The 25683-nt window shown below is 38.2% G+C and overlaps 1 protein-coding gene across 5 annotated transcripts in view; it reads left to right on the forward strand.

Moving 5' to 3' along the window:
* Positions 1-25118, forward strand: part of mgat4a (alpha-1,3-mannosyl-glycoprotein 4-beta-N-acetylglucosaminyltransferase A) — a 282181-nt gene extending 257063 nt beyond the window's left edge. For 3 of the 5 annotated variants that reach the window (XM_069891861.1, XM_069891864.1, XM_069891862.1), the window contains exons 13-15: positions 6461-6536; positions 16039-16151; positions 21923-25118. In XM_069891861.1, coding sequence (XP_069747962.1) covers positions 6461-6536; positions 16039-16151; positions 21923-21949 — 216 coding nt within the window. In that variant the 3' untranslated portion in view covers positions 21950-25118. Of the gene's footprint in view, positions 1-6460; positions 6537-8637; positions 9325-9558; positions 9994-16038; positions 16152-21922 lie in introns of those variants that run through there. The other 2 variants (XM_069891863.1, XM_069891865.1) reach the window with 2 other exon arrangements.
* The last annotated feature ends 565 nt before the right edge of the window (positions 25119-25683 follow it).

The raw sequence follows: 25683 nt of genomic DNA on the forward strand, positions 1-25683 counted from the left end.
AATTCTACCTGCCTATACAGCTCCCTCTTGCAGCTCATTCCATATACCCATCACCTTCTGTGTTTTTAAAAAAAATGTTGAAGTTGCTCCTCAGGTCCCTTTTAAATATTTCCCATCTCACCTTAAATCTTTGCATTGTGTTTTGGACTCCCTCACACTGAGAAAAAGCTTGTGGCCATTCACCTTGTTTATGCCCCCTCATGGTTTTGTATACCTCTATAAGGTCACACCTCAGGCCCCTATGTTTCAGGGAAAAAGGTTCCAGCCTATCCTTGTAACTCAAACCCTGCAGTCCTGATAACATCCTTGAGACTCCCTTTTACACCCTTTCCATCAGTAGGTGACCAGAAGTGCCCACAGCATTACAAAATGGCCTCACCAACATCTTGTCCTGCGAGGTCCACGCTCCTACACAATGCACTGACTAATGAAGAAGGCAAGTATGACAAACACCTTCTTTGTCACCCTGTATACTGTGTCGTTACTTTCAGGGAACACTAACTTGTTCCCTTAGAGCTCTCTGTTTTATAACACACTCCAGGGCTATTTACACTTTCTGATTTGACTTGGCAAAATGCAACATCTCACACTTGTCTGAGTTAACTCCCATCTGCCATTCCTCATCCCAATTCCCCTGTTGATCTAGCCTTCCTCACTGACCAATTTTGGAGTCCTCCACAAACTGGCTAACCATCTTGAATATATTATCATCCAAATCGTTAATATCAATGATGAACAAATGTGGACGCAGCACCAATCCCTGTGGCACATGACTGGTCAGAGGCCTCCAATTTGAAATCTTCATTTACCACCCTCCGACTCCTTCTAACTAACCAACTTTGAATCCAGTTGGCTAATTTTCACTGGACCCCATGTAGTTGCACCATCTGGACCAACCTATAATGTGAGATCTTGTCAAAGAACTTCCATACGTCTACGTCAACCACATGCACTGCCCTACCCTCATCAGTCTTCTTTGGTGCTTTTTCAAAAAACTCTGTCAAGTTTGTACAACATGATCGCCCATGCACAATCTCCAGCCCTTAAGAGTTTGCACCCTTGGAGACTGAAAGGAGTTGGAGAGGCATTGCATTGCAATTTATTGAGGTCTTTTAAATTTCCAAAACACACTATTTCACTAAAAAAAAAGTCAAGAATGATGGGATGATAGCAAGTGGTTGAATTACTGGGTTAGTATCCAAAGGCCTGAGCTATTGATCCAAGTACACATCCTGAATTAAAATTGAGTAAGAGAATAAATTTAGAATTTTAAAACATGTTAATAATGGTAACCATGAACCTACCCTTTTGTGAGATAGCATCTGTTTTATCTAGCCTTCCTCATCTCGTGTGACTTACGACTGATCTTTACCAATACTATTGGCTCTTAAGTGCCTTCTGAAATAGCATAGGCAATAATGCAGTTTGAAAATAAATCTTGGCCTTGCCAGTGAATATCTAGAGATTGAATGTTTTTTGAAAGCAAAATAGCTGGCTATAAGAGTTAGTCTAATGCCAAGGTTGAATTGCATTGATGTAATTTCATAGGGATTAGGTAATCAAGGGCACCCATCTTGGAGCTAATGCTGTTCCTATTGATTGTTCATGAAGTCTTCTGCAAGAGCCTTGTTAGGAAACACAGAACAAATATCTTTTCGGGCTGATGGCATTTGAGTGGCAGTAATGATCCTGATAGAGAAATAGAATAAAAGATAGTTAGAGAACACAGGAAACTGGAGAGAGACAGTGGAATAAGACCAGACAGCATGAAAGAGAAATAGACTTTATAGACGGCCTATGTTGATGTCTGGACTTCTGAAAGCATTTCACAATCAGTTTTGTACTTTTAAAGATTGTAACCATACAGAGAAACATTACAGCCAACTTATGCATTAGGATATAGATTGCAAGAGCCCACACATGGCAATAGTAAATAACCATAAACATTAATTTTTGATTAGTGTTTACTTGTGGATGATTGTTGACTGAACACCAAAATGCTGGCGTTATTTTTAGAAAGCTGTCAAGAGCTGAACTTCCTTTAACTGGCGGTGTAAAGTAGGTCTCAGCTAATGTTTCAGTGGAAAATCAGTTTCTCTGGCAAGGCACCTTTCCCTCTGCATCTCAAACAATGCTCAAGAATCTCCACACTATCAGGAACGAAAGTGCCTTTTTGATTGGCACCTCCTTTATTCTCGTGTACATACGTTCCTTGGAGCACCAACTCACTGTGCTTGCAGTGAGTGGCAATGCATACTTAGATTTCCCAACCAAACTTCCCAAATGTGAAACTTCTACCGTCAAGAAGGGCAAGGGCTGAAGACATGGAAACTAATCTTACGAGCCCAGAGGGCCCCAAAACCCAACAGAAATAGATATTCACCAAGACAAATGATTACTTAAACAAATGTTGCTTTTAATAATTTTTAAACATGAAAACAGGATCAGACTTTAACTTATTACTTTAACTTAATCCCCTTCTTAGCACTCGTGTATGTAATGTGTATATAAGTTTAGAAAAGTTCTTTGATTCACAGTCCAATCTCACTTCTCAATCCTCCAAGTTCACTGATATTAGGCAATTCTTATACTGTGCACAGAATTTAACTTTTATGAAGTTCACCAGGTTTTGATGCTTGAAAGGTAAATGATTACCACTCAGGAAGGTTCTTGTCAGTTTTCAGAGAGAGATTTGTGGTTCGATGGTCACCTACAACTGATTCCTTCTGATCAGCCACTTCAGTGCTTGCCCCATCAGGGTTTTCCAGATAATAACCTCTTTCTTTCAACTCTCCACAGAGTTCCTTTTCTGCTGCCCTTATTTCAAGTGAAATATTATGTAGCCAGCCATTTCTTCTTGTATGTACCACAAGGGCTTTGACCAGGATGAACTAAGAACTTACAACCTGTCTTTAAAATGGGCTTTTTCCATAAGCTTCTCAGCTTGTCCTGTTCCAGTCCCGGGTGCTGCTGCTGAAGTGTAGAACTCAATTCTCTCTTTTTCTCTCTCTCTCTCTAACACTCAGAGAAAACCACATGACCCTCTTAGAACAGCAAACTGCAGTCAGACAGACTGTGGAACCGGACCCAATCTTCTGAGTTTGTTCATCTGTTCCTTTCCGAAACAATAATCCATTACTCCACAGCAGGTCCAATTAACATCTAATTTGTGAAGTCCTTATAGGCATCCTTCAAAGTTTTTGCAAAAGCACTCAGAGCCTGGACTGTCTGACTTGAGCAAAGCTCTGGCATTTTAAATGAGATCTATTTCGAAGTGTTTGTATCTGTGTGTGACCGAACTAAAAACCCCACAATTTATCTTCCAAAAGCATATCTATATACAATATAAAATATAGCATAATCTGCCACACTACTTCCATGGAAACTAATGACCCCTCCAATTTGCATACCATCCTGAGATGAAAATATGGTACCTCCTTGAAGGGGCTATATTCCTGGAAAACTTTTCATTCAGTGAAAATTCATGCATATTGATACTAATATGAAAAAAATTATATAAATTAAACTATATCCCATTATTTTAAAAAATAGAGGAAGATTTAAAGAGATAAATTTGCCTTTTACGTTAATTGGGAGAGTTAATTGTATTAAGAATGTTTTTCCATGAACTCACTATTTATTTCAAACTTTACCTGTATTTTTACCTCAAAATTTTTTTCAAAATTTAAGTAAGAAAGTTAGGAAAGGGAAAATGGTAAGAAAGTCACTCAAAAATTTAACATGGAAATATGAACATGGACTATAACTTTCTAATTTTAAGAATTATTATACAGCAACACAACTAAGGTTTTTAGTTTCCATGTTTGCTAAAATTAAACCATCCTGGGTGGATATTAAATTAAATAAGATAGGAAAAGTTAGACAAATGGAAATGTGCATTTGCTAAAAACACCATTAATTAATTCTTTATTGAATTTTTTTTTCAAAAGATCATCCTTTTTTAAATATATGACATTATAAGAGAATTTATAAATTGGGGGTTGTTATTATAACAATAGATTGATGTCTTATAATTAAATATTAAATACCTCGTAATACATTATTATGTTATTTTTAATTGAGGGCTTATTTAAGAGAGAAATTTGGATAAGAAATGATTTTAAAAGACCTTTCAAATTTGGAACAAATTATGGTGATGGAATGACTAAACTGTTTATTTCAATTGCATATATACTATTACAAGAACAGACATCTAAAGTAGATTTGTTGAACTCAAAAGAAAGATGGGAACGAGATTTAGATACAATTATAGATCAACAAGACTGGCAAAATTTGCGTAATGACAAATAATATTAATGTAAGATAGATAACCATTATAATTTTCTACACCAATTATATTACTCCTCAAAAATTGAGTAGATGGAGATCGAATTTATCAGATCAATATTTTAGATGTCGAACAGATATTGGAATTTTTTTTTCATTCTGGGTGGTCTTGTTTAAAGGTCAACCCTTTCTGGGTTTATATTAGTACATTTTTGCAGTGGATAATGGGGGTGAATTTTCCTTTAAAACCTGAATTACTTTTGTTAGGAAATTTTGGAAGAGCCGCTGCTATATTGTTGCTGTCAGATTCTCAATTAAAATTTGTTAAGTTGATTTTAGTAATAGCAAGGAAATCTGACATTAGCTAGATGGCATGCTGAGATTCAAAGTTCTATTCCATTAGAAAATAATTATGTATAATTTAAGGGATAAATATTCATTATTTTTGGAAATTTGGGGTCCATATGCAAGAATAATGAAATTAAAATGATAAAATTTTTCTTTATTTTTTCCTGATCAGTGAAGTTTTACCTGAAGGTGTCTTTGAGGTCTCTGAGTGTCAACTGATGCAATCTGAATGAATCAATTGTAATAATTGTATAATGAAATATTATGTATTTTAGTTTAGGGATTAGATTGGTTTTAGTGGGGAGGGTGTGTCATAGAGGTTTTCATTTATATTTATTGTAGGTAGTTTTTTTTTATATTTTAGAATTAAGTTTTTTCTTAAATATAGTTTCAACATATATTTGTTAACATTCTATTATATTACTTTGGTATGTTATTGATAATTATTTTGTCTTATATATGTGGATTAAATAAAATATTTTAAAAAAAGACATTTGCCATTAATAAAAATTAAAATCTGTGGTTGCATTCCAGAGCTTAAGAATATCAATTTAAAAAGCAAATGCATCTACTACACCAGTATCTGAAATAGTTAAAATTTATTTTCTAAACAATTGCAACAAAAATGAAGGTGATTAAAAAAAACATATCCTTTCAGAATTCTCACCAAGTAAGTAGACAAGACCCTGAGGGGAGTGTCCAGGTGGACGTCATTAGCATGGCTCCCACGAAAATTACTCGGCATGGTCTAGTTCCAATGAAGTCTGAAGTTGTTTCCTCATCCTTCAAGATGAATGTGTACAAGGACATCCTCTTCCAAATTAATTTAAATACTTGTTCAGGAGAGTAGCTGTTTTTCTCAATGATTTATTTCATTCACTTCAGAAAATTTTCTTATATCATTCTATCTCCTCTCATTGCCTTCCTTGCTTGGCGAATAGTATGCAAGTTTCAATGTTTTCTTAATGTTTAAACTTACCCTGACCAGCCTTGAATATATCAGCACTTTTAGAAGATTTTTCTCCTATCTTACGTTCTTTCAAGTCTTGCAAGGGCAATCTCACCTTTTCCTAGATCATCGTCAAACTCGGTTGTCAATTAAGATCTTCTAATTTCATGCTTAATTCTCATTCTATTTTCTTCATTATGACATCTCTGTCCTAAATCCACTTTCTCTTCCAACTAATAAAAGAATATTTCTTTGTATTTCCAAATTCCAGTGAGTAATAAGTAGGGAGGAGTTTGACTTCCATGTAACAGCTGTACATCTCCTGGCTACCGCTAGGGCAATCCTCACAAACTGTATTCGATATTTTGATAGTCATTTGCCAATAACCATAAGATTGCAGTTCTGGTTCCAATAGAAAATCCGCTTCTATATTTTTTTAAATTTTATTTTATTTTAGAGTTTTTATCTACAAGATCTTACTTCCAATATACTCTAACTCCCCTTTTATACCAACTATGAAAAAAAGGGAAATTTTTTCTTCAATAATCACATATTGATCCCTTACATCTACCTAAACCCTCAACCCCTCCACCTCTAAAGAACCTGCCCAAAATGTTTAAAAAATTATATAAAAAAAACCAAATAAATATAAGATAAAAGATTTCTCCAGAAATACTCTTCAAAATTTAATATCATATGTAGTGTCTTGAAGTGTCAAAGCAACTTTGCTTTAAATCAAAGGTGTTTAACAATTAAAATTTTTCAGTTCCCTTTTTTTTTGCTTTTTTTTGATGACAAAACTTGCCTAGTTCATTTTGTTTTATTATTAACAACTTCCTCATGAATTGTGTTTTCTCTTTTATTACTTTCATTCAGGATTTAGGATCTGTATTACTTCAGGAGACCAAAGAATTAACATATAAGCGGACTGAAGATGGTTTCTACAAGATAGGTATGGCGTGAAACACCTTCTCGGTGACCTTCCACATCACTATTGTTTCAGTAACCTCTCTTGCTTTAAACACTGTTTGTTGGTCACCTGCTGCATCAAGTTCCACCTTTTTATTATGCTCTGTGTTGAAGGTATTTCAAAGCAACAAAATAATACAAGCTTTCAGTGGACTAGACCTTCAAACAAAAATCAGAAGTTCCATCCATTGATCATTGACTGACCATTTCTTTTCAAAATATTTTTATTGAGTTAACAGTTTTAGAAATGAAAGTACATAACAAATCATTTGTATACATGTAAGCACACAAACAAAAGAAAAAAAAGATGAAACTAAGACTTCCTTAATAAACATAAGAAATAATAATTTGAATTGATCTGTAAAACCACGTTGAACCCGTTTCCTGAATTAAGCCAAATAAAAAGAGTGAAATAAAGGAAAAAAACAAAACTAAAAGCTACCTCTCATCATAAATAGGACATTATATCATATAACCACTGTGTATGAGTAGGGGATGAATCATCTTTCCATTTCAGTCCTATTGCTCATCTGGCTATTAACATGGTAAAGGCTCAAACTTTTTCCTGAAATACAGACATAGGTTTTTCTGGGTCATGAGAAAAAAACAAATAGAACAATTAACAGACAAGGTTTTAAATTAATCTTAAGAATAATTGATTATGTTTGGAAAATATCTTGCCAGAATCTCTCTAAATTTGGGCACTCCCAAAACATATGGATCAGTGAAACTTCAAAAATGTCTCACATTGTGGATCAATATCTGTATAAAAATGGGATAATTTAAGTTTGGATATATGAGTCTGTGTACCACCTTAAATTGTAATAAGCAGTGCCTATAATCAAGCTGAGAGTAGAGTACCAATCTTCATCTGAAAATGTTATGGTCAAATCTTGTTCCCAATTGTTCTTAATCCCAGCCATGGAGACTGATTTCAAATCCAATAAATTATTATAAATACATGCTATCAATCCACCATGAAAATGAAACCATAAGTTAAAAAATAGATCAAGGATATTAGTATTTAAATTTGCGGGAAATCAGAAAGCTTAGACTGAACAAAATGTCTAATTTGTAAATATCTAAAATAATGTCTGTTAGAAAGATTAAATTGGTTTCAAAATTGTTCAAAAGTGGCAAAATTATCTCGAATAAAGAAATCATTAAAATATTAGATGCCTAATCTATGCCATTCATTGAAACCTGTGTCCAGCAAGGACGGCTGAAAAAGATGCTTATCTATAATAGGACTAGCCAAGAAAAAAAACCATTAAGCCTAAAGAATTTTCTAAATTAAACCCAACTTCTCAACCTATTTCTCATTAACGGATTATGTGTCAATATAGAGAAGGAAAACGGTATAAAGGATCCTAAAATTGCCAACATATAAGTTTTTTGGTCATATGTAGATAGAAATAATGAAATCTAGTGAACTTAAAAAAAAAAAATTTTGGAATAAAAATTGGTAACGCTTGAAAGAGATACAGAAATTAAGGTAAAATGTTCATTTTAATTGAATTAATATGATAAGGGTGACTAACCCAATAATAGCAGTTTAATCTTGTTGAGTAATACCAAAAAATTCTCTTTCACTAAATTTTTTATAACTTTTTGTAATTGTAATTCCTAAATATTGGAATTGATTTTTCACTCACCTGGAATAACCTTTTGAGGGTAAAACTAAATTTAATTTATAACCTAAAAAATGACTAAATTGATCAAACAAAATTAATATTTTTGGTGTAGAAATGTCAGGATTCAAAATAAAAGCAATGTGATCTGCATAAAGTGATACTTTATGTTCAATTCCTCCTCTAATTATACCTTTAAATTTTATACACTGTCAGAGAATAACAGCTAATGGTTCCTGTACTATATCAAAAAGCAAAGGACTTATTGGACAACCCTGCCGTGTTCCTCTATTAAGACTAAACCTTTTCCATTGCTGTATGTTAGAGCAAATCGATGCCATGGGCATGAATGCAATAATTTAATCCATTTAATAAAAACTAGACCAAAATTAAATTGTCCTAATATAGCAAATAGATACTTCCATTCTACCCAATCAAATGTTTTTTTTTCAGCATCTATCGATGGAGTGGAGGGTAGTCCCTGTGCCAAAGATATTGTCTGTGTCCTGCCTCAGTGACTAGTGCCCTGCCACACTCACGTCCATCATCGTGAAGTGCTTCGAGACTCGTCATGGGGCTCAAAAACCTTCTGCTGTCCCCATCACCAGACCCCATGCAGTTCACGTACAGACCCAACCACTCTACGGACAATGCTATCACCACTGCCCTCCATTTAGCCCTCACCCAGATGTAAAATAAGGGCTCATTTGTTCGAATGCCGTTTATTGACTTCAGCTCAGCATTCAGCAATATCATACCTCAGTATCTGATAAGGAAGTTGAGCCTGCTGGGTCTAAACACTTCCCTCTGCAATTGGATTCTCGACTTCCTGTTAAGGATACCCCAGGCAGTCCACATTGGTAACATTACCTCCAAGACCATCACACTGAGGACAAGGGCCCTCCAGGGCTGTGTGCTTAGTCCACTGCTGTTCACTCTGCTCATCCACGACTGTGTAGCTAAACACAACTTGAACCACATCATCAAGTTTACTGCTAACATGACCATGGTAGGCCTGATCAGTAAGAATGGAAAGTCAGCACACTGAGATGAGGTGCAGTTGCTAATGGACTGGTGCAGAGGCAACAATTTATATCTGAACATTTAAAACAAAAAAAACAAAAGACATGGTTGTCTACTTCTGGGGGGGGGGGGGGGGTTGTGGGTGGGGGGAGACCTCACTCCACTGACCATTGACAGCTGTACTGCTGAGGTCATCAAGAGTATCAAATTCCTTGGAGTTCACTTGGCAGACAATCTCACCTGGTCCCTTAGCATCAGCTCCATAGCCAAGAAGGCCCAGAAGTGCCTCTACGTCTTGCGAAGGCTGAGGAAAGTTCATCACTCACTCTTGCTCCTCACTATATTTTACAGAGGATGTAACAAGAGCATCCTGTGCAACTGCATCACTGCCTGGTTTGGAAACTGTACCACTGCAAGACCCCGCAGAGAATAGTGAAGTCAGTGTAGAAGATCATCCATAACACTCGATGCAGGCGAAAGACAATAAACATTGTGAAAGACTCCACACACCCCTCAAGTAAACTATTCTCCCTTCTACCATCTGGTAGGAGGTACTGTAGCACTAGGGGCCTTATGTCCAGATTGGGTAATAGTTTTTTTTCCCCAAAGGCCACTGTGGATAGTGTACCATGAACTTTTACTGTATGCGTTTTAATATTTTAAATATGTTTAACTTGTATTCTGACTTATATTTATGTAAATATGCTCCATGGTCCTTGAGAAACACCATCTTATCTTTGCCATGTGAGCATAGTATCAATGATAAATAAAGGTGACTTGACTATATTATAGTGAGAATAACGATTTTTAATAAAGCCAGTTTGGTCTGAGTCTATAATAATTGGTAAAATATTTTCTAATCCATGTGCTAAAACCTAGATCAGTGGTTCTCAACGTTTTTATTTTCACTCACATACCACTTTAAGTGGTGTGCCATAAGTGCTCTGTAATTACTAAGGGATTGCTTAAGGTGGTATGTGGGTGGAAAGAAAAACTTTGAAGACCACTATTTTAATCATACCTAATTGACTTGTTATGTGCACGGTTTCATAACTGCAAAGGAAATGGGACAATGACAATTTTTCTCAAGCAAAATATTTCAGTAACAATTGGGTCTAGAGCTGCGATTCTCAACCTTCCCACTCACATACCACATTAAGTAATCCCTTACTAATCACAGAGCACTGATGGCATAGGGATTACTTAAAGTGGTATGTGAGTTGAAAGAAAAGGTTGAGAACCACTGCCTTAGATAGGATCTTCATATCAACTTTCAGTAACAAGATAAGTCTCTAAGATGTACCTTTTGTTGGCTCTTTCCCTTTTTTAGAATAAAAGAGATGCATGCCTCGTTAAATGATAAAGGAAGCTCTTTTTTTAAATGAGTCATCCAATATCCCATTTAAGCTTAATGGGGTACAAGTGGTTTGGAGAAGGATTTATAAAATTCTACAGGAAATCCATTTGGTCCTGGAGATTTACCAGACTGTAATGAGGAAATAGCCACAGGTATATCCTCCTGCGAAATGGGTTTCTCCAAACTTGCACGTCTGTCTTGGGGAAGTACAGATAAATTCAACTGATCTAGGAATTCTAGGAATTGAAGCACAATCATTATTAAATTCAGAGGCATAAAAATTAGAATAAAATTCTCTAAAGGTCTCATATTTTAAAAATAATCCGTTGTCATATTACCATCACTCAGATGAATCTTGTTTGTTTTTTAGCAGAAATTCCTTTTAATTGTCCAGCTAATTCCATTTCTTAACATTTGCTGTTCATTGTGAACATTTAATGGAATTTTGTTGAAGTTTCATTGCCCTTTTTTGGCTGAAATTCAGAGATTAATTGGAGAAGATCAAGGTTCAATTACTGGATTGCAAATTTGTAACAGAGGAACTATCTGATTTATAGGCTGTTTCAAGGGATTGTAAATCAGCCATGATTGAATGGTGGAATGGACTCAATAAGATGAATGATGTGATCCTGCTCAGAAAATTTGCACCAACCCACTAGCCGGAGCGTTCACAGACATTTTCAACTTCTCATTGCTGCAGTCAGAGGTTCCCACCTGCTTCAAAAGGGTATCAATCATCCCGGTCAGTGCCCAAGAAGAGAAGTGAGAGCTGCCTCAACAACATTCGCTCAGTAGCACTAACTTCTACTGTGATGAAATGCTTTGAGAGGCTGGTCATGGGCAGAATTAACATGCGACTAAGCAAAGGTCTGGACCTGCTGCAACTTGCCTATCGTCACAATTGCTCCACAGCAGGCGCAATATCACTGGCTCTCCACACAGCTATGGATCACCTTGAAAACAGCAACTCATACATACGGCTGCTCTTCATTGACCTCACCTCATTCTTCAACACCACTATTCCCTCAGTGCTGGTCAGGAAGCTACAAACTCTGGGCCTCTGCACCCCCCCCTCCCCCTCTGAACTGGATCCTTGACTTCCTCATCAGAAGACCATAGATAATACAAATCCTCACTGATGATCAACACAGATGCACCCCAAGGATTCCTGTTTAGCCCATTATACACCCATGACTGTGTGGCCAGGCACAATTCCAATGCTATCTACAAAATGCCAATGCCACCACAGTTGTCAGCAGAATAAAAATGGCAATGAGAAAGCATACAGGAGGGAGATAGATCAGTTTGTTGAGTCATGACAACAATCTTGCACTCAATGTTGGCAAAACCAACGATGTTTGTCGACTTCAGGAGGAAGTCAAGGAAACATGATCCACTCCTTGTTGAGGGTTCAATAGTCAAGGACTTCAAATCTCTGGGTGTCAACATCTCCAAGGATCTGTCCTGGAGCCTCCACGTTGATGCAATTCACAAAGAAGGCTCGCCAGCTGGTGTACTTTGTGAGGTACTTGAGATATGGTATGTCACTGAAAATTCTCAAAAACTTCTACAGGTGCACTGTGGAGAGCATTCTAGCTGGTTGCATCACTGTCTGGTATGAAGGTGCCAAATCTCAGGACAAGAAAAAAACTCCAGAGGGGTTTTAACTTGGCCTGTGACATCACAGGTGTGACAGATTATGTTATATATAGATATGATTTTGGAAGATACACAGATTAAAACACTTCAAAACTGATCTCATTTAAAGTGCTGGAGCTCTGCTCAAACTCCAAGTGCCAAAAACTTTGAAGAATGCCTATAAGGACTTCACAAGTAGGTATTAATTGGATATGCTGTGGAGTAATGGAATTATTGTTTTGGAAAGCAACAGATGAATGAACTCGGAAGATTGGGTCCGGTGCTGCAGTCTGGGTGCAGTTTGCTGTGCTAAGAAGGCCATGTAATTTTCTCTGAGAGAGAGAGAGAGAGAGAGAGAGAGAATACAGTTCAGTAGCAGCAGCTGGGACTGGAACAGGAAAAGCTGGCAAGCTTGTGGAAAAACCCCATTTTGAAGACGGGTTGTGAGTTCTTAGTTCAGCCTGGTCAAAGCCCTTGTGGTCTATACAAGAGGAGAGGACAAGCTGTATAAAGTTTCACTTGAAATAAAAGAAACCAAAAATGAACTCTGTGTGACCTGAAAGAAAAAGATTATCATCTGGAGAACCCCGATGGGGCAAGTTTCTTTGGCAAGACACTGAAGTGGCTGATCGGAAGGGATCAGTTTGTGTCCAGTGAACAACAAATCTCTCTCTGAAAACTGACAAGAACCTTCCTGAATGGTAACTATTTACCTCTCAAGCACAAAAGCCTGGTGAAATTCATAGAAGTTAAATTCTGTGCACAGTATAAGAATTGCCTGACACCAGTGAAGTTGGAGAAGTGAGATTGGACTGTGAATCAAGGAACTTTTCTGAACTTACACACACAGTACATACACGTGAACTTAGAATTAGAAGGCGGTTAAGTTAGATTAAGTTAAGTTAATAGTAATAAGTTAAAGTTTGATCCTGTTTTTATGTTGAAAGAAAATTAAAAGCAGCTTTTGTTTAAGTAACCATTTGTCATGGTGAATTTCTATTGTTGCTGGGTTTTGGGGTCCTCTGGGTCCATAACACAGGCATCAGTCTTCACTCCATTGAGGACATCTACAAGAGATGGTGTCTTAATAAAGCAGCCTCTATCCTCAAAGGCTCCCACCACACAGGCTATGCCCTCTTCACTCTGCTACCATTGGGGGAAAAAGGTACAGGAGCCTAAAGATGAGCATTCAGTGGCACAAGGACAGCTTCTTCCCCACTGCCATCAGATTCCGGAATAATCATTGAATCAAAGACGCGGCCTTACTTTTCGTGTACTATTTTTAAAATGTATTGTTACAGAGTCCAGAGGACCCCAAAAACCAGCAACAATAGATATGCACCACAACACAGGGTTATTTAAACAAAAGTAGTTTTTAATTATATTTGAACAAGAAAACAGAATTAAACTTTAACTTATTACTTAACCTACTTAATTCCCCCCCCCCCCACCCCCTAATACTAAGTGCAGGTGTGTGTAATGTATATTTAAGATTAGAAAAGTTCTTTGGATCACAGTCCAATCTCATTGGTTGCAGGCAATTTTTGTACTGTGCACAGACATTAGCATTAACAAAGTTCACCAGTCTTTGGTGCTTAACAGGCAAATGGTTACCAGTCAGGAGGGTTCTTGCTGGTTTTCAGTGAGAGATTCCTTTTCTAGGACATCCGCAACGGATTCCTTCTCAATCAGTCTTGCTGACAAAACTTGCCCCCTTCAGGGTTCTCCAGATGATCCTCTTTCTTTCAGGTCACCTTTCAGACTGCCAGTCTTCTCCTTTGACAAGGCAGCCTTCCAAAGTTTGCCAGCATGTCCCTCCAGAGCTGATTTCTGTGACTCCTTCCCTCTCTCTGTTTCACACCCTCCCTTTCTGAGAGTAAAACTGTTCTGTGTCTGTCTGCAAAGATCACATGCTCTCCCAGGCCAGCTGTATGTTGCAACTTGGTTGTTCTTTCTGCAATAAGCACCCTGCAAAAATTCTGTGTTTTGAAATGTGTTTGTGTGCAAGCTGCTCTAGCAATTCCTCTCAAGCCACCTCTAAATACCCTGTCACAGTATTGTTATAAGAGTGCTCTATATGAATGTTTGCACTGTGACGCTGCCGCAAAACACCAAATTTCGTGACTTGTTCATGACAATAAATTCTGATTCTAGGTCTTGTGGGATCCACACAGATATAGGCATCCAGATATAGGCTGCTGAAAGATCATCAGTTTGGTCAAAGATGCCTTGTGGTCTGCCCAAAACATGTTGGTCCCCCCCCCCCCCCCCACCACACAGAGATGTCGATGAGGGAATGCTGGCGACTGGCAGAGGAACACACTATACAGTCAATATGAGAGTGTGTTGGGGAAGGACCACAGTCGAGGGTCCTTTGCTACCAGGGATTAGGGGGCCAAGGCTGGTGGGGGACCCCTTAAACATATGAAGGGGAGAATTAACCCCAGAGGAACGCATTAGTGGCAGTGGAGCTACGTAGTATGATTAATACTCTCATGAAATGCTTACGAGAATGTGACACTAAGACTTTGCTCAGTTTTCCATTGAATATATTTTTTTTATTGTGAACAATGTTTATTTGCGAGGAAAAAAATGAAATGTTGGCTCAGCCCGTGAAGCCCACATTTCTTAATGCTTCAGCCATTTTTAACCTTTCTTAATATTGACTGCGGACTGGGTCCTTGGGTAAACTACGGTACAAACACCAGTAAGAACCAGCTGATGTTTGGGTATATTACCAGTCCCAGAAAATGGGGACATGGAGTCCAAAGGGTTAAATGAATAACTCTGGAGCCTGTAAAATGGTCACTTCACATATAATATGGACCTGTTTGGTTATTTTGAAAGTGTTTTAAATAGCACATGTCAGTGCTTTATCTAGTGGCTTGATTTTACATTGTTCACCCCAAAGGCCCATTATAAGTCTAGCCAAAACACCTTTAATTATTCTGTCTCAGACATTCTCTACCCTTTTTAAGGCCTCCTCCCCCCCCCCCCCACCCATGGTCTCTGCTCAAAGTTTATTGGTCCCCTTCCCTGTGAAGCAGTCAAGTTTTGGTTTCTTCTGTACTTCTCTCTTCTGACTGCACAAACAAAACCTATCAAGAATATTTATGTTACACGAGATGAAAAGAAATCAAGCTTTTATTTATGTCCTGTGACCCCCCCCCCCTCCCCCCAGGAGAGCCTTCGGGTCCCCATTGAGAATGGCTGCTCTAACCAATAGAAGAGAATGCCTCTTTTAAAATCAATCGTTGACCAGGACTCACTAAGTGTTCTAGTTTAGGGGTAAAACACAGGATTCTGTTGACCCCGTGGTTAAGTGAAAAACCCCACAAATGCTGGAGAATCTCAGCAGGTCAAACAGTGCCTTTATGTAGCAAAGATAAGATACATCATGAGCTTTTCAGGCTTGATGAAGGGCTCAAGCCCAAAACATTGGTGATGCATCTTTACCTTTGCTACATAAAGGCACTGTTTAATCTGCTGAATTTCTCCAGCGTTTGTGTGTTTTTTCAAGAGTTCTAATTTAGGTGGGCTGAAAAGTGATTTCAGTGGAAGCATTTCAGCCACATAACTTGATATTCAGACTAAGCTGGTCAGTACAGAGTGCACAGAAGATCAAGACTGCATTACAATGCATCCAACAGCTACACAATAATGTCTTAGATTTGTTTTTCTCCTTATTTTAATTAATACATCAATTAATGCCAAATTGAGACCCTTTTGCTAATCTGTATGAGAAAAAAAATAGCCTGCACCCTTTAATGTTATGATGAACATCTTCCAACTGGACAAGAATAAAACTGTTTAATTTATTCTTTTCTGGTGTGCAGGTAGATTTGTGAATGGAAAAGCTGAAGGTGACGTTCATCCGAGATTAAATCCAATCTCGGCCATTAGGCTGTTAATTTTACAAGATTCCAAAGTGTGGGTTCTACTTGACGAGGTAAGAAGTTTTAATGCTCAGAAATGTATCAAGTTGTGACAGTTTCTGCAGATCTTCTAGGGTGTTTCACATGTAAAGTGCTAGTTTTAAAAAAAATTGGAGTAGAATTTATACAGGGGTTTTCATGTTCTCAGAATCCCAATGTATTTTAAAGCCAATTTTACATTTTAAGCATGGTGCTTGAAATTTAGGGAACTTTTGTACAATAAGCTCTCACAAATATCAATATATTCAAGATCAGATCTTCTGGGCTTTACTAGAGGCAATTATTGATGAGTAAGGGCTGAAACATGAAGGAAAACTATCCCCTTGTACTATAGTAGTGAAAGGAGATTTTCCCTGAGGGAGCAGACTAATTTCCAGCCCTGTGTTAAAAATCTGCAAGGCTTTAACTAGCATAAAGAGTACTGTGCATTTTCATTGGATCCGTAAATGCTGCAGTGTTCCTAGAACCTTGAGGGAAAAAGGTTGTCCTGTTGAATCAGGATTGTGAGAAGCCATGGACCAATTTGTCAGCTTGTAACTGTTAGTTTAACTTATTGCATGGGTGGCACGGTTAACATAGCAGTTAGCAATTTGGATATTCTCTCGTCACCACGTAGGTTTTCCCTCGGTGCTCCAATTTCTCCCACCCTTGAAAACGTATGGGGTTCACAAGATATAGGAGCAGAAGTAAGGCAATCAAATCTATTCTGCCATTCTATCGTGAACTGATCCATCCTCCCACTCAGTCCCACTGCACGGCCTTCTCCCTGTAACCCTAGATGCCCTGACTAATTGAATGCACGTCAATCTCTGCCTTAAATGCACTCAGTGACCTCACTTACAAAGCTGTCTGTGGCAGCAAGTTCCACAGACTCACAACCCTCTGGCTAAAGAAATGTTTCCACATCTCTGCTTTTCCACGTTTTAAATTGAAGTCTTTTTATCCTGGAGTTATGCCCTCTTCAAGACTCCCCTACCATGGGAAACAACCTTCCCACATCTACTCTGTCTAGGCCTTTGGGCATTCAGTTGTAGGTTAATTTGGGTATAATTTAGCAGCATGGGGTTTAAATGGCCAGAATCAGCTTCTACCATGTTGTAGATAAAATTTAATTTAAAATAATTAAGTAAACAGCCTGCGAGATAAGGGTTAATAGGGTCTCTATGCATTCTCTTGTCAACATTTTCAATGGGGAATACAAAAGTTGTGCCCTCAACATACCAGATATAAATAAGACTCTATAGGTTTCTTTTTCCTGCTCACTCCACAAATTAGAGAATTGAAAACTGAAGGGAAATATTAATATACACATATACATTTTTAAAAGTTATAGCAATCTGTTTAAAATTTGTTTTATTAATATTGTAGCTTTAATATTTATTGCAAAAGAAACCCTCAAAACATTTATCAGGAATGTTATCATATAAAATGTGACCACTTAAATATCAGGATTAATGATCAAAGTGTTCAGATTTTAGGATGTGACACCAGACAATAAGGAGAGGTAGAAAATGCGGACCAGTTTAGGGAAGATATTGCAGAACTTAGGAGTTGATAATAGAATGTGCAATGGTCTATCATGAATCTGCAAGAGTCTTCGAATACGTCAATCAATTGAATCAAATTTTCATGATGTTACAAGCCAAGAGAACCCCAAACCCCAGCAGTAATAGATATTCACCAAGACAAATGGTTACTTAAACAAATGTTGGTTTTAATTATCTTTAAACATGAAAACAGAATCACACTTTTACTTATCACTATTGACTTAAGTAACCTAACTTAACTCCCTTCTAATTCTAAGCGCATGTGTATGTACTATGTGTGTAAGTTCAGAAAAGTTCTTTTGTTCACAGTCCAATCTCACTTCTCGTTCCTCCAAATTCACTGGTTTCAGGCAATTCCTATACTGTGCACAGAATTCAACATTTATAAAGTTCACCAGACTTTGGTGCTTGAAAGGTAAATGGTTACCAGTCAGGAAGATTCTTTTTGGTTTTCAGAGAGAGATTTGTTGTATATTTACTTCCATCAGCCACTTCAGTGTCTTGGTGAAGAAACTTGCCCCCTTTAGGGTTCTCCAGATGATAACCTCTTTCTTTCAGGTCATCACAGAGTTCCTTTTTGTTTCACTTATTCCAAGTGAAACATTAGACAGCCAGTCCTCTCCTCTTGCATGAACCACAAAGGCTTTGACCAGGCTGAACTAAGCACTCACAACCTGTCTTCCAAATGGGGTTTTCCACAAGCTTGCCAGCTTGTCCTGTTCCAGTCCCCGTTGCTGCTGCTGACTGTAAAACTGTACAACTGATCTCTGTCTCTCTCTCTCTCACACACACACAGAGAAAACCTGTTTTACTCTCTCTGCTTGCAAAACCACATGACCCTCCTAGAACAGCAGGTTGCACTTCAGACAATCTGCGGGTCCAACAAGTTCTTTCATCTGTTGTCTTTTGTAAACAACAATCCATTAGTGAAGTCTCTTGGGCACTTTACAGAGCTTTTGCAAAGGCTCTGAGGCACCGACACGTCTAGCATGAGCAGAGCTCCTGTATTTTAAATAAGATCTGTTTTAAAGTGTTTGTATGTGACCTACACTAACAAACCTGTCTCACTTTATCTCCCAAAAACATATCTCTATGCTGTCACAATCAAGATCACTGATTCAATGAAAATTGGGCAATTTTATTACTTATTTATTTCCCAGGATCTGGGTTTTACTGTCATAGCCTGTGTTGACAGCCTTTGAAGAAATGCCATTCAGCTGCATCCTAGGTCTGCTCTGGTCCAGATGAAGGTTGGGTAGAGCACGATGGAAGTTTGGCTCTGTGATGATGAGGGAACAGCCAAGTCAGGACGTTGTGTTATTTGGTGTCACCGTGTGCCAGAATATCTCAATCTCCTTGATAGTAGAAGTTGTATGTTTGGAAGGGATTTCCTGAGTTGCCCACAAAAGTGTTTTCATGAAGGTTGGAGTTGAGAGGTCCTGATGAAATCCAAACTGAGGCATGACTACAATTGTTATGGAAGAGTAAATACTTGATAACACTGTTGACAACATATTTCATCACCTCAATCCCCATCCCATTACCTTGCTGACATGTCTGTCCATGGTCTCATGCACTACCAGACTGAGACCACCTGCAAATAGTAGGAGCAAACACCTGATCTTCTGTCTAGTCAACCTCCAACCAAATGGCATTAACATTGACTTCTCTAGTTTCAGTTAAATCCTATCCCCACCACTTCCATTTTTTCTTCCCTCTGTCGCCTTTCAAGATTCAAGATTCAATTTATTGTTATGTAATTTTTAAAAAAGTGTTATATTGCACAAAATTGCTTTTACCAGCTAAAAGGCAGACAGATTTGCTATCGACTGAAATTGGCTGAAGCACCTCTTACAGTCAGAGAAAGAGAAGTAAATGAGAGTTCCCTCCAGTCACTGATTGTCCATGGATTTTCCTCCAGCAATCCTGCAGCTTCCACAGCCACACGGAGTCCAGCCTAAACCTCAGTAGCCCGAACTCCAGATCTGAACCTCTAACATGATTAGGAACCATTCAGTACCCTGGCACCCTCTCACAGCTGGATCCAATACCTGGTACCCCTTCGGCCAGTCTCGAGCCAGTCTCTAGCAGTTTGCTGTCTGGTGTGAGTTCCTTGACCTCAGTCTCCAGTAGCCTACAGCCTGTGTGGGTTCCTCACATCGAGTCACCAGCAGCCCGCCACCTGTGTGTTTGCAGAATCCCTTACTGGTCATCATCCCTTACTGGTCATCATCCTGTGGATCTTCTCCTCCGCTTCTCCTTCTCAGGTGGAGTGTGGTCTCCCTGTTTTCTGGTGCCCTGCACCACGCCCTCCACTTTCCCGTAGTCTACATCCCCTCGTGGCTGCTGCCAATCAGAGGCACTGTCATCTTGGGTGCAGACCCCGTGGTCGCAGCATTTTAAATAAAATCACCGTTGGCTTCTTTAATAGGTCGGTTAAAGCCTGTGTGAACCTGATGGCAGTCAGACTGGGTGGTTAGACCCCACAGGAGTGGAGTGTCTTTGCTCTCTGTTTTCCACGGGTCTGCACCAGCGGCAGTGCTGCCATTACAGCAGTTCTGGCCATGCTGCCATTTTCAAAGGGTGCCATTTTCCTCTGTCTCTCGGTATCTCTCTCACTTGTGATGGATTATATCATATTTTATATTATATATTGATATGTTTTTGAAGGAGATAGATTGTGGTAGTGTAGATCACAAACACTTCACAAAATGGACCTCATTTAAAATGCAAGAGCTTTGCTGAAAGTCAGTCATGCAGGCACCGAGAGCCTTTGCAAAAATGATGAAACAAGGAGACTGCTTTGCCAGAAAATTTCAAAAGCAGGTGTAAATGGATTATTGTTTTGAAAGCAACAGATGAATGGAATCATAAGTTTGGGTCCGGTGCTGCAATCTGTCTGGTTGCAATTTGCTGTTCTAAGAAGGTTATGTGGTTTTACAAGAAGCAGAGAGAGAGCGAGAGAGGTTACCAAACAGGCTTTCGGCTGAAAGAGAGAGAAAAAGAACTGGTTTCTGCAGTCATGGCAAGCTAGCAGCTTGTTGAAACCCTATTTTGAAGTTGGGTTGTGAGTTCTGAGTTCAGACTGTTGAAAACCCCTGCGGTCCTTACAAGAGGAAATGGCTGGCTAAATGTTTCACCTGAAATAAGGGAAACAAGAGGAACTCTGTGGTGACCTGCAGAAGAAGAGGTTGTCATTTGGAAAACCCTGATGGGGCAAGTTTCATTGGCAAGACACTGAAGTGGCGATCAGAGGGAATCAGTTTGTATGTGTCCAACGAGCAACAAATCTCTCCCGGAAACCAACAAGAACCTTCCCGAGCGGTAACCAATTAATTACCTTTAATCACCAGATCTTGGTGAAATTCATAAATGTTAAATTCTGTGCACAGTATAAGAATTGCCTGATACCGGTGAATTTGGAGGAGAGAGAAGTGAGATTGGGCTGTAAATCAAAGAAGTGTTCTGAATTTATACACGTTACATACATGTGAGTTTAGAATTAGAAGGGGGTTAAATTAGGTTAAGTTAACAGTAATAAGTTAAAGTTTGATCCTGTTTTTATGATTAAAGAAAATTAAAAATGACTTTTATTTATGTCTTGGTGAATTTCTATTGCTGCTGGGTTTTGGGGTCCTCTGGGCCCATAACACACACACACACACACACACACACACACACACACACACACACACACACACACACACACACACACACTCTCTTACACTTTTTTCCACAAGCTTGCCAGCTTGTCCTGTTCCAGTCCCAGCTGCTGCTGAACTGTATTCTCTCTCTCTTGCTCTCCCCCTTACCATATCCATTTATCACCTACTGTTTGTATGGACTCCTCCCCCGCCAGCCTTTATTCTGATGCCTTCCTGTTCCGTGTTTATTCCTTGAAGAGGGCCTCAGGCCCAAAACGTCGGTAATGTATCTTTACCTCCTGTGGATGCTGCGAGACCGGCTGTTACTCCACTCCAGCACTTCTGTACGTTTTTTCTGCAATCATAGTGTCTGCAGGCTCTTGTGCTTCACTTCCCTGACAATTAAGAATAAAGTGGGCTGGAGTACGACAGACAGGATTTTAGCCTCAGAACTTTTAATGCATCCAGTAATCTCAGCAATCATTTGAAGTGAATTGAATGACCTTCTGTGACAATGGAGATCTCAGGTGGAAGTTGAGACAGACCATCTATTCAATTGTTTGATTATGAATTTTTATCTCTTTTCCATTTCAGATCCATCTTAAAAAAACTGCCAGTTAATCAGAATTTTAAAAAGGTTTGAGAATCAATGTTTTCTACAGAAGAATTACTCCAACCATCTTACTAACTCCCTTCATTAGTGTTGGCCCTGATCACAGTGTTCATGGACAGATCACCTCATCATCTGATTGCTATGGGTGTTCGTTTTTCCCAAACACTACCTCCTGCGAAATCTACTGTAATTTTCTATGTAAAAATTCAAATTTTGAAGAATTATCAACTGGAGATTTTGGTAATCTGCAAATAAGGGACCTCTCATCCTGAGCTACAAAGGTGTATTTTTTTGTGACCTATTTTACAGTACAAGGTACCTAAATATTGAACAAAAAATGAGCAAAGAAATGAGACTTGTATATAAAGAGCTTAACTGTTATCATTTTTAAACATAAACTGTGCATCAGGGACAGAGAACGTGCAAAAAGAGGAGGTTGTGTATTGGGTTAGTTAAGTTTAATTTATTATAAATGTGCACTGGACAGATTTTATCATGTTTTGAGGAAATCCAGATTTTTTATCAGATAAATGTTATTTCATTTCTAAACAATTAAATTAACTTCATTTTATGAAGGAAAAAGCCTGCCATTTTGAAGCCTTGATTTTGTGGAGGTTTTACTTTGCCGTTTTTCTTGAGGGCAGTTCAGAACATTGATTCAAGCACATTAAAGCTGGTGAGAAATAATGTGAATTCATTGGTGGACCCTGCTGCACATGCCAGCTGTAGGACAGAGGGGGTAAATTTCATTCTGGGGAATCCCCTGTACAACGGTCATCTTGTAATTAATCAGGTAATTGTGAGGGGCCTGCAGTTAAATTTGGAGCAAGCAGTGACGATGGGGGAATGATTGTCAACCCTCTTCCACGTGGTCTGCTTCTGCATATCTCAATTGTGGAGCTGATTAACACTGAGCAGGTAGAAGGCCATGTCGGCAATTTATTTAATAGCAAGAAGTAAAGGACGAAGTGCAAATCTCTTTTACAACTTTGCATCTTGTTTGTTGGAAAATGTTTACAAATGCCACTTTTAGAAAAAATGATGTTGCTTCTAGAGTTTGGAAAAGTATTGCCCACAAGGCAAAAAAAGACCCTTCATTTTGTATTTTAACTGTGCATAATCAAAATTTTGAACAAAACATGAATTATTAACAGCCTGTCGCAGATTAATTTTACCAGGTTATTTTTTTTTGCAAAACAAAATGCAGCTGAAGATTTTGCTGTTAGAACCAATGGGCTGATAAATTGGACACAATGTTAAGTGGTGGGATTTTTCCATGTCTACTCTATTGATATAATGTGATGTTGGCTGCTAGTTTTATTTAGAATATGGAAGATTTAAGGAAAAACACAGCCTTTGTCTGAAATGTTCATTCATGTTCAATATTAATTGAACAATCGATGTAGTTTTTGTGACATAATTGTCTTCATCAAGTTTTGATATGTCATTAATGTAAGAGGTTCTTTGCTGCTGGGGAGGATATATTTATGAAAACTGCTTTGACCCCCCCCCCCCACCCAAAGTTTGTTACGATCAATGAGTGCAACATTTAAATCTGGTGACAGGCTAATGTTAGTGATTCATATTGTCCGAGATAGAAATGAAAAATCTTCCCATGATAAAATATTGAAAATAAAACTACGAAAATATCTTTCAGATCCTCTTATCAACTGCCCCAAGGTAATTAATACTTCATAAATGTTGGGAGCGAAGGGTAGAAAGTGAATAAAATGGTACGTGGGAGTAATGAGGAAAAGGATTTCTGCCGTGCTGCGCTGAATGACAAAAGATTGTATTGAAGCCTTTAAAGGTGCATTTTGTTAAAGCTACTCATTACCATTGTGGTTCACAAATATAACTTGGTCTTGGTTTATTGTAAGCTAAAAGCAGGAAGTGTTGGAAATGCAGTCAGTTGGCTTAATAAAATGAAAAGCTTCTGACTAAAAAAAGTGAGTTTAGCTAATGAATATGGAAAATGTAGCCCTTTATAATGTGGTGATTGATGACATCTGGAATGTAGTAGAATCCGATGCAATGACTAAATTAAAGAGACATTTAGACAGACACAGGGTGAAGAGTAGGATACAGTCTTGATGCAAATAAATGGGATAGGTATAGATGAGTGAAAAGGTTGGTTTGGCCTGTTTCGCATTGTATATGACTTCGAGCTGAATCTGCTCTCAAGAGGTGTAGTCAGATTAATTGTCTCCGTAAAATGAACCTTTGTGAATGCGAATCAAGTTTTAACAAATTTATTTTTTGTGGATCTATCAGTGAAGCCTCAGTATGTATTTTTGCATTTATATGATTTCCAGTTTTGTTTACTCAGTGCTTGCCATTTGCAAAGGGGCTAAATCATGTCATGTTAAAGGAAGAAGATCCTAATGTAGTGTTTCCAACCAGAAAAAGTGTCCCAAGACAGTTTCTTCTTGAAGGTTGGCTAAAAAGCTTGTATAAAATTACATTGAGGCTTCACTGTGGCCCATGTTTTAGTTCTCAGGATGGATAACATTTAAGCATGTGTGCATTTTCATTCTACTTGCAATGTTGTTTCTGATAGAAACTACATCATGGATCCGTATTCATTGTTTAAAATGCTCCATTGGATTTTGCAAATGTTGAAAACAGTGTACTTAAAAAAAATGTGCCTGAGTAGTACTTTTGTTTGAAAATGAAGCCCTGTTCTTCATTCGGTGAAGGTAAAAGTTGCTAATAAGCAAGCTGTTTGGGAGTTTGGCTTTTAAAATGCTATTTGAATAATAAATTGCAATTTTAAAATTGTGCTAAATTAACATGATAATTAATCATTATCTAGAATTGATTGAAATCAAAAGGGGCTCACCTGTACCATATTTTATAACGAAATAGAGATTTATTATGAATCAAGCGAAATGGATCGGTTTTACATAATGTGCCACAGATCAATCTCTTGAAATACAATGCTTTACTTATTTTATGGATATGCTTTGTGTATGTAACTATGCACCTGCTTGTAATGTCAATGTGCCTTTCATTATTGGTCTACATTATTTTCATATACGTACCATAATTTTATAAAGAATATACTTGTAATAAAGTTGAATTTGTTATATTTTAAAATGTATTGAGGTGTAGAATGTTCTGTATAATAGGCTTCTTCCTGCCATTGTGTAATAAATTGCCACATTTAAATGTCAATGTTTGCATCGAATAAGTCTGTGTGTGGAAAGCCTATACTTGTCACGTCCACTACTTAATAACGGTTGCCTTCTTCCTGCTGCTAAGGGAGTGAGCAGATAATTTAAGTCCAAAACTCTTCCAGATAACTCTCCAGTTAACTCCTGGATGGTGTATCAGATTATTTTAAAAAATCTTCTCCCCATCATTCAGGTGGTCTGGTGAGCAAAACACTCTTACAGCGCCAGAAACCAAGGTTTGAATCCGCAACTGTGTGGAAGGAATTTGCATGTTCTTCCCATGTCCACGTGGGCTTCCGCTGGGGGCTCCAGTTCCTCCCATGGTCCAAAGGCATATGAAGTTGGTTGGTCACATTGGGTTTGCATACTCATGGGCCAGAAGGGCCTGTTATATATCTATTGCTCGAAAATATTAAAATTGACCTCGTGAATTTTCTCTGGAGTATTGTCTGGACTGTGTATCACTAAGATTCACATGCAGAAATTTGAAGCATAATGATAAAACTCCATCTCCCTACGGCTCCTAGAACGCTTCCACCAGCGTTGTCTCCGCTCCATCCTCAACA

This window comes from Narcine bancroftii, chromosome 7 (assembly GCF_036971445.1).
Source record: "Narcine bancroftii isolate sNarBan1 chromosome 7, sNarBan1.hap1, whole genome shotgun sequence".
Lineage (NCBI taxonomy): Eukaryota > Metazoa > Chordata > Chondrichthyes > Torpediniformes > Narcinidae > Narcine > Narcine bancroftii.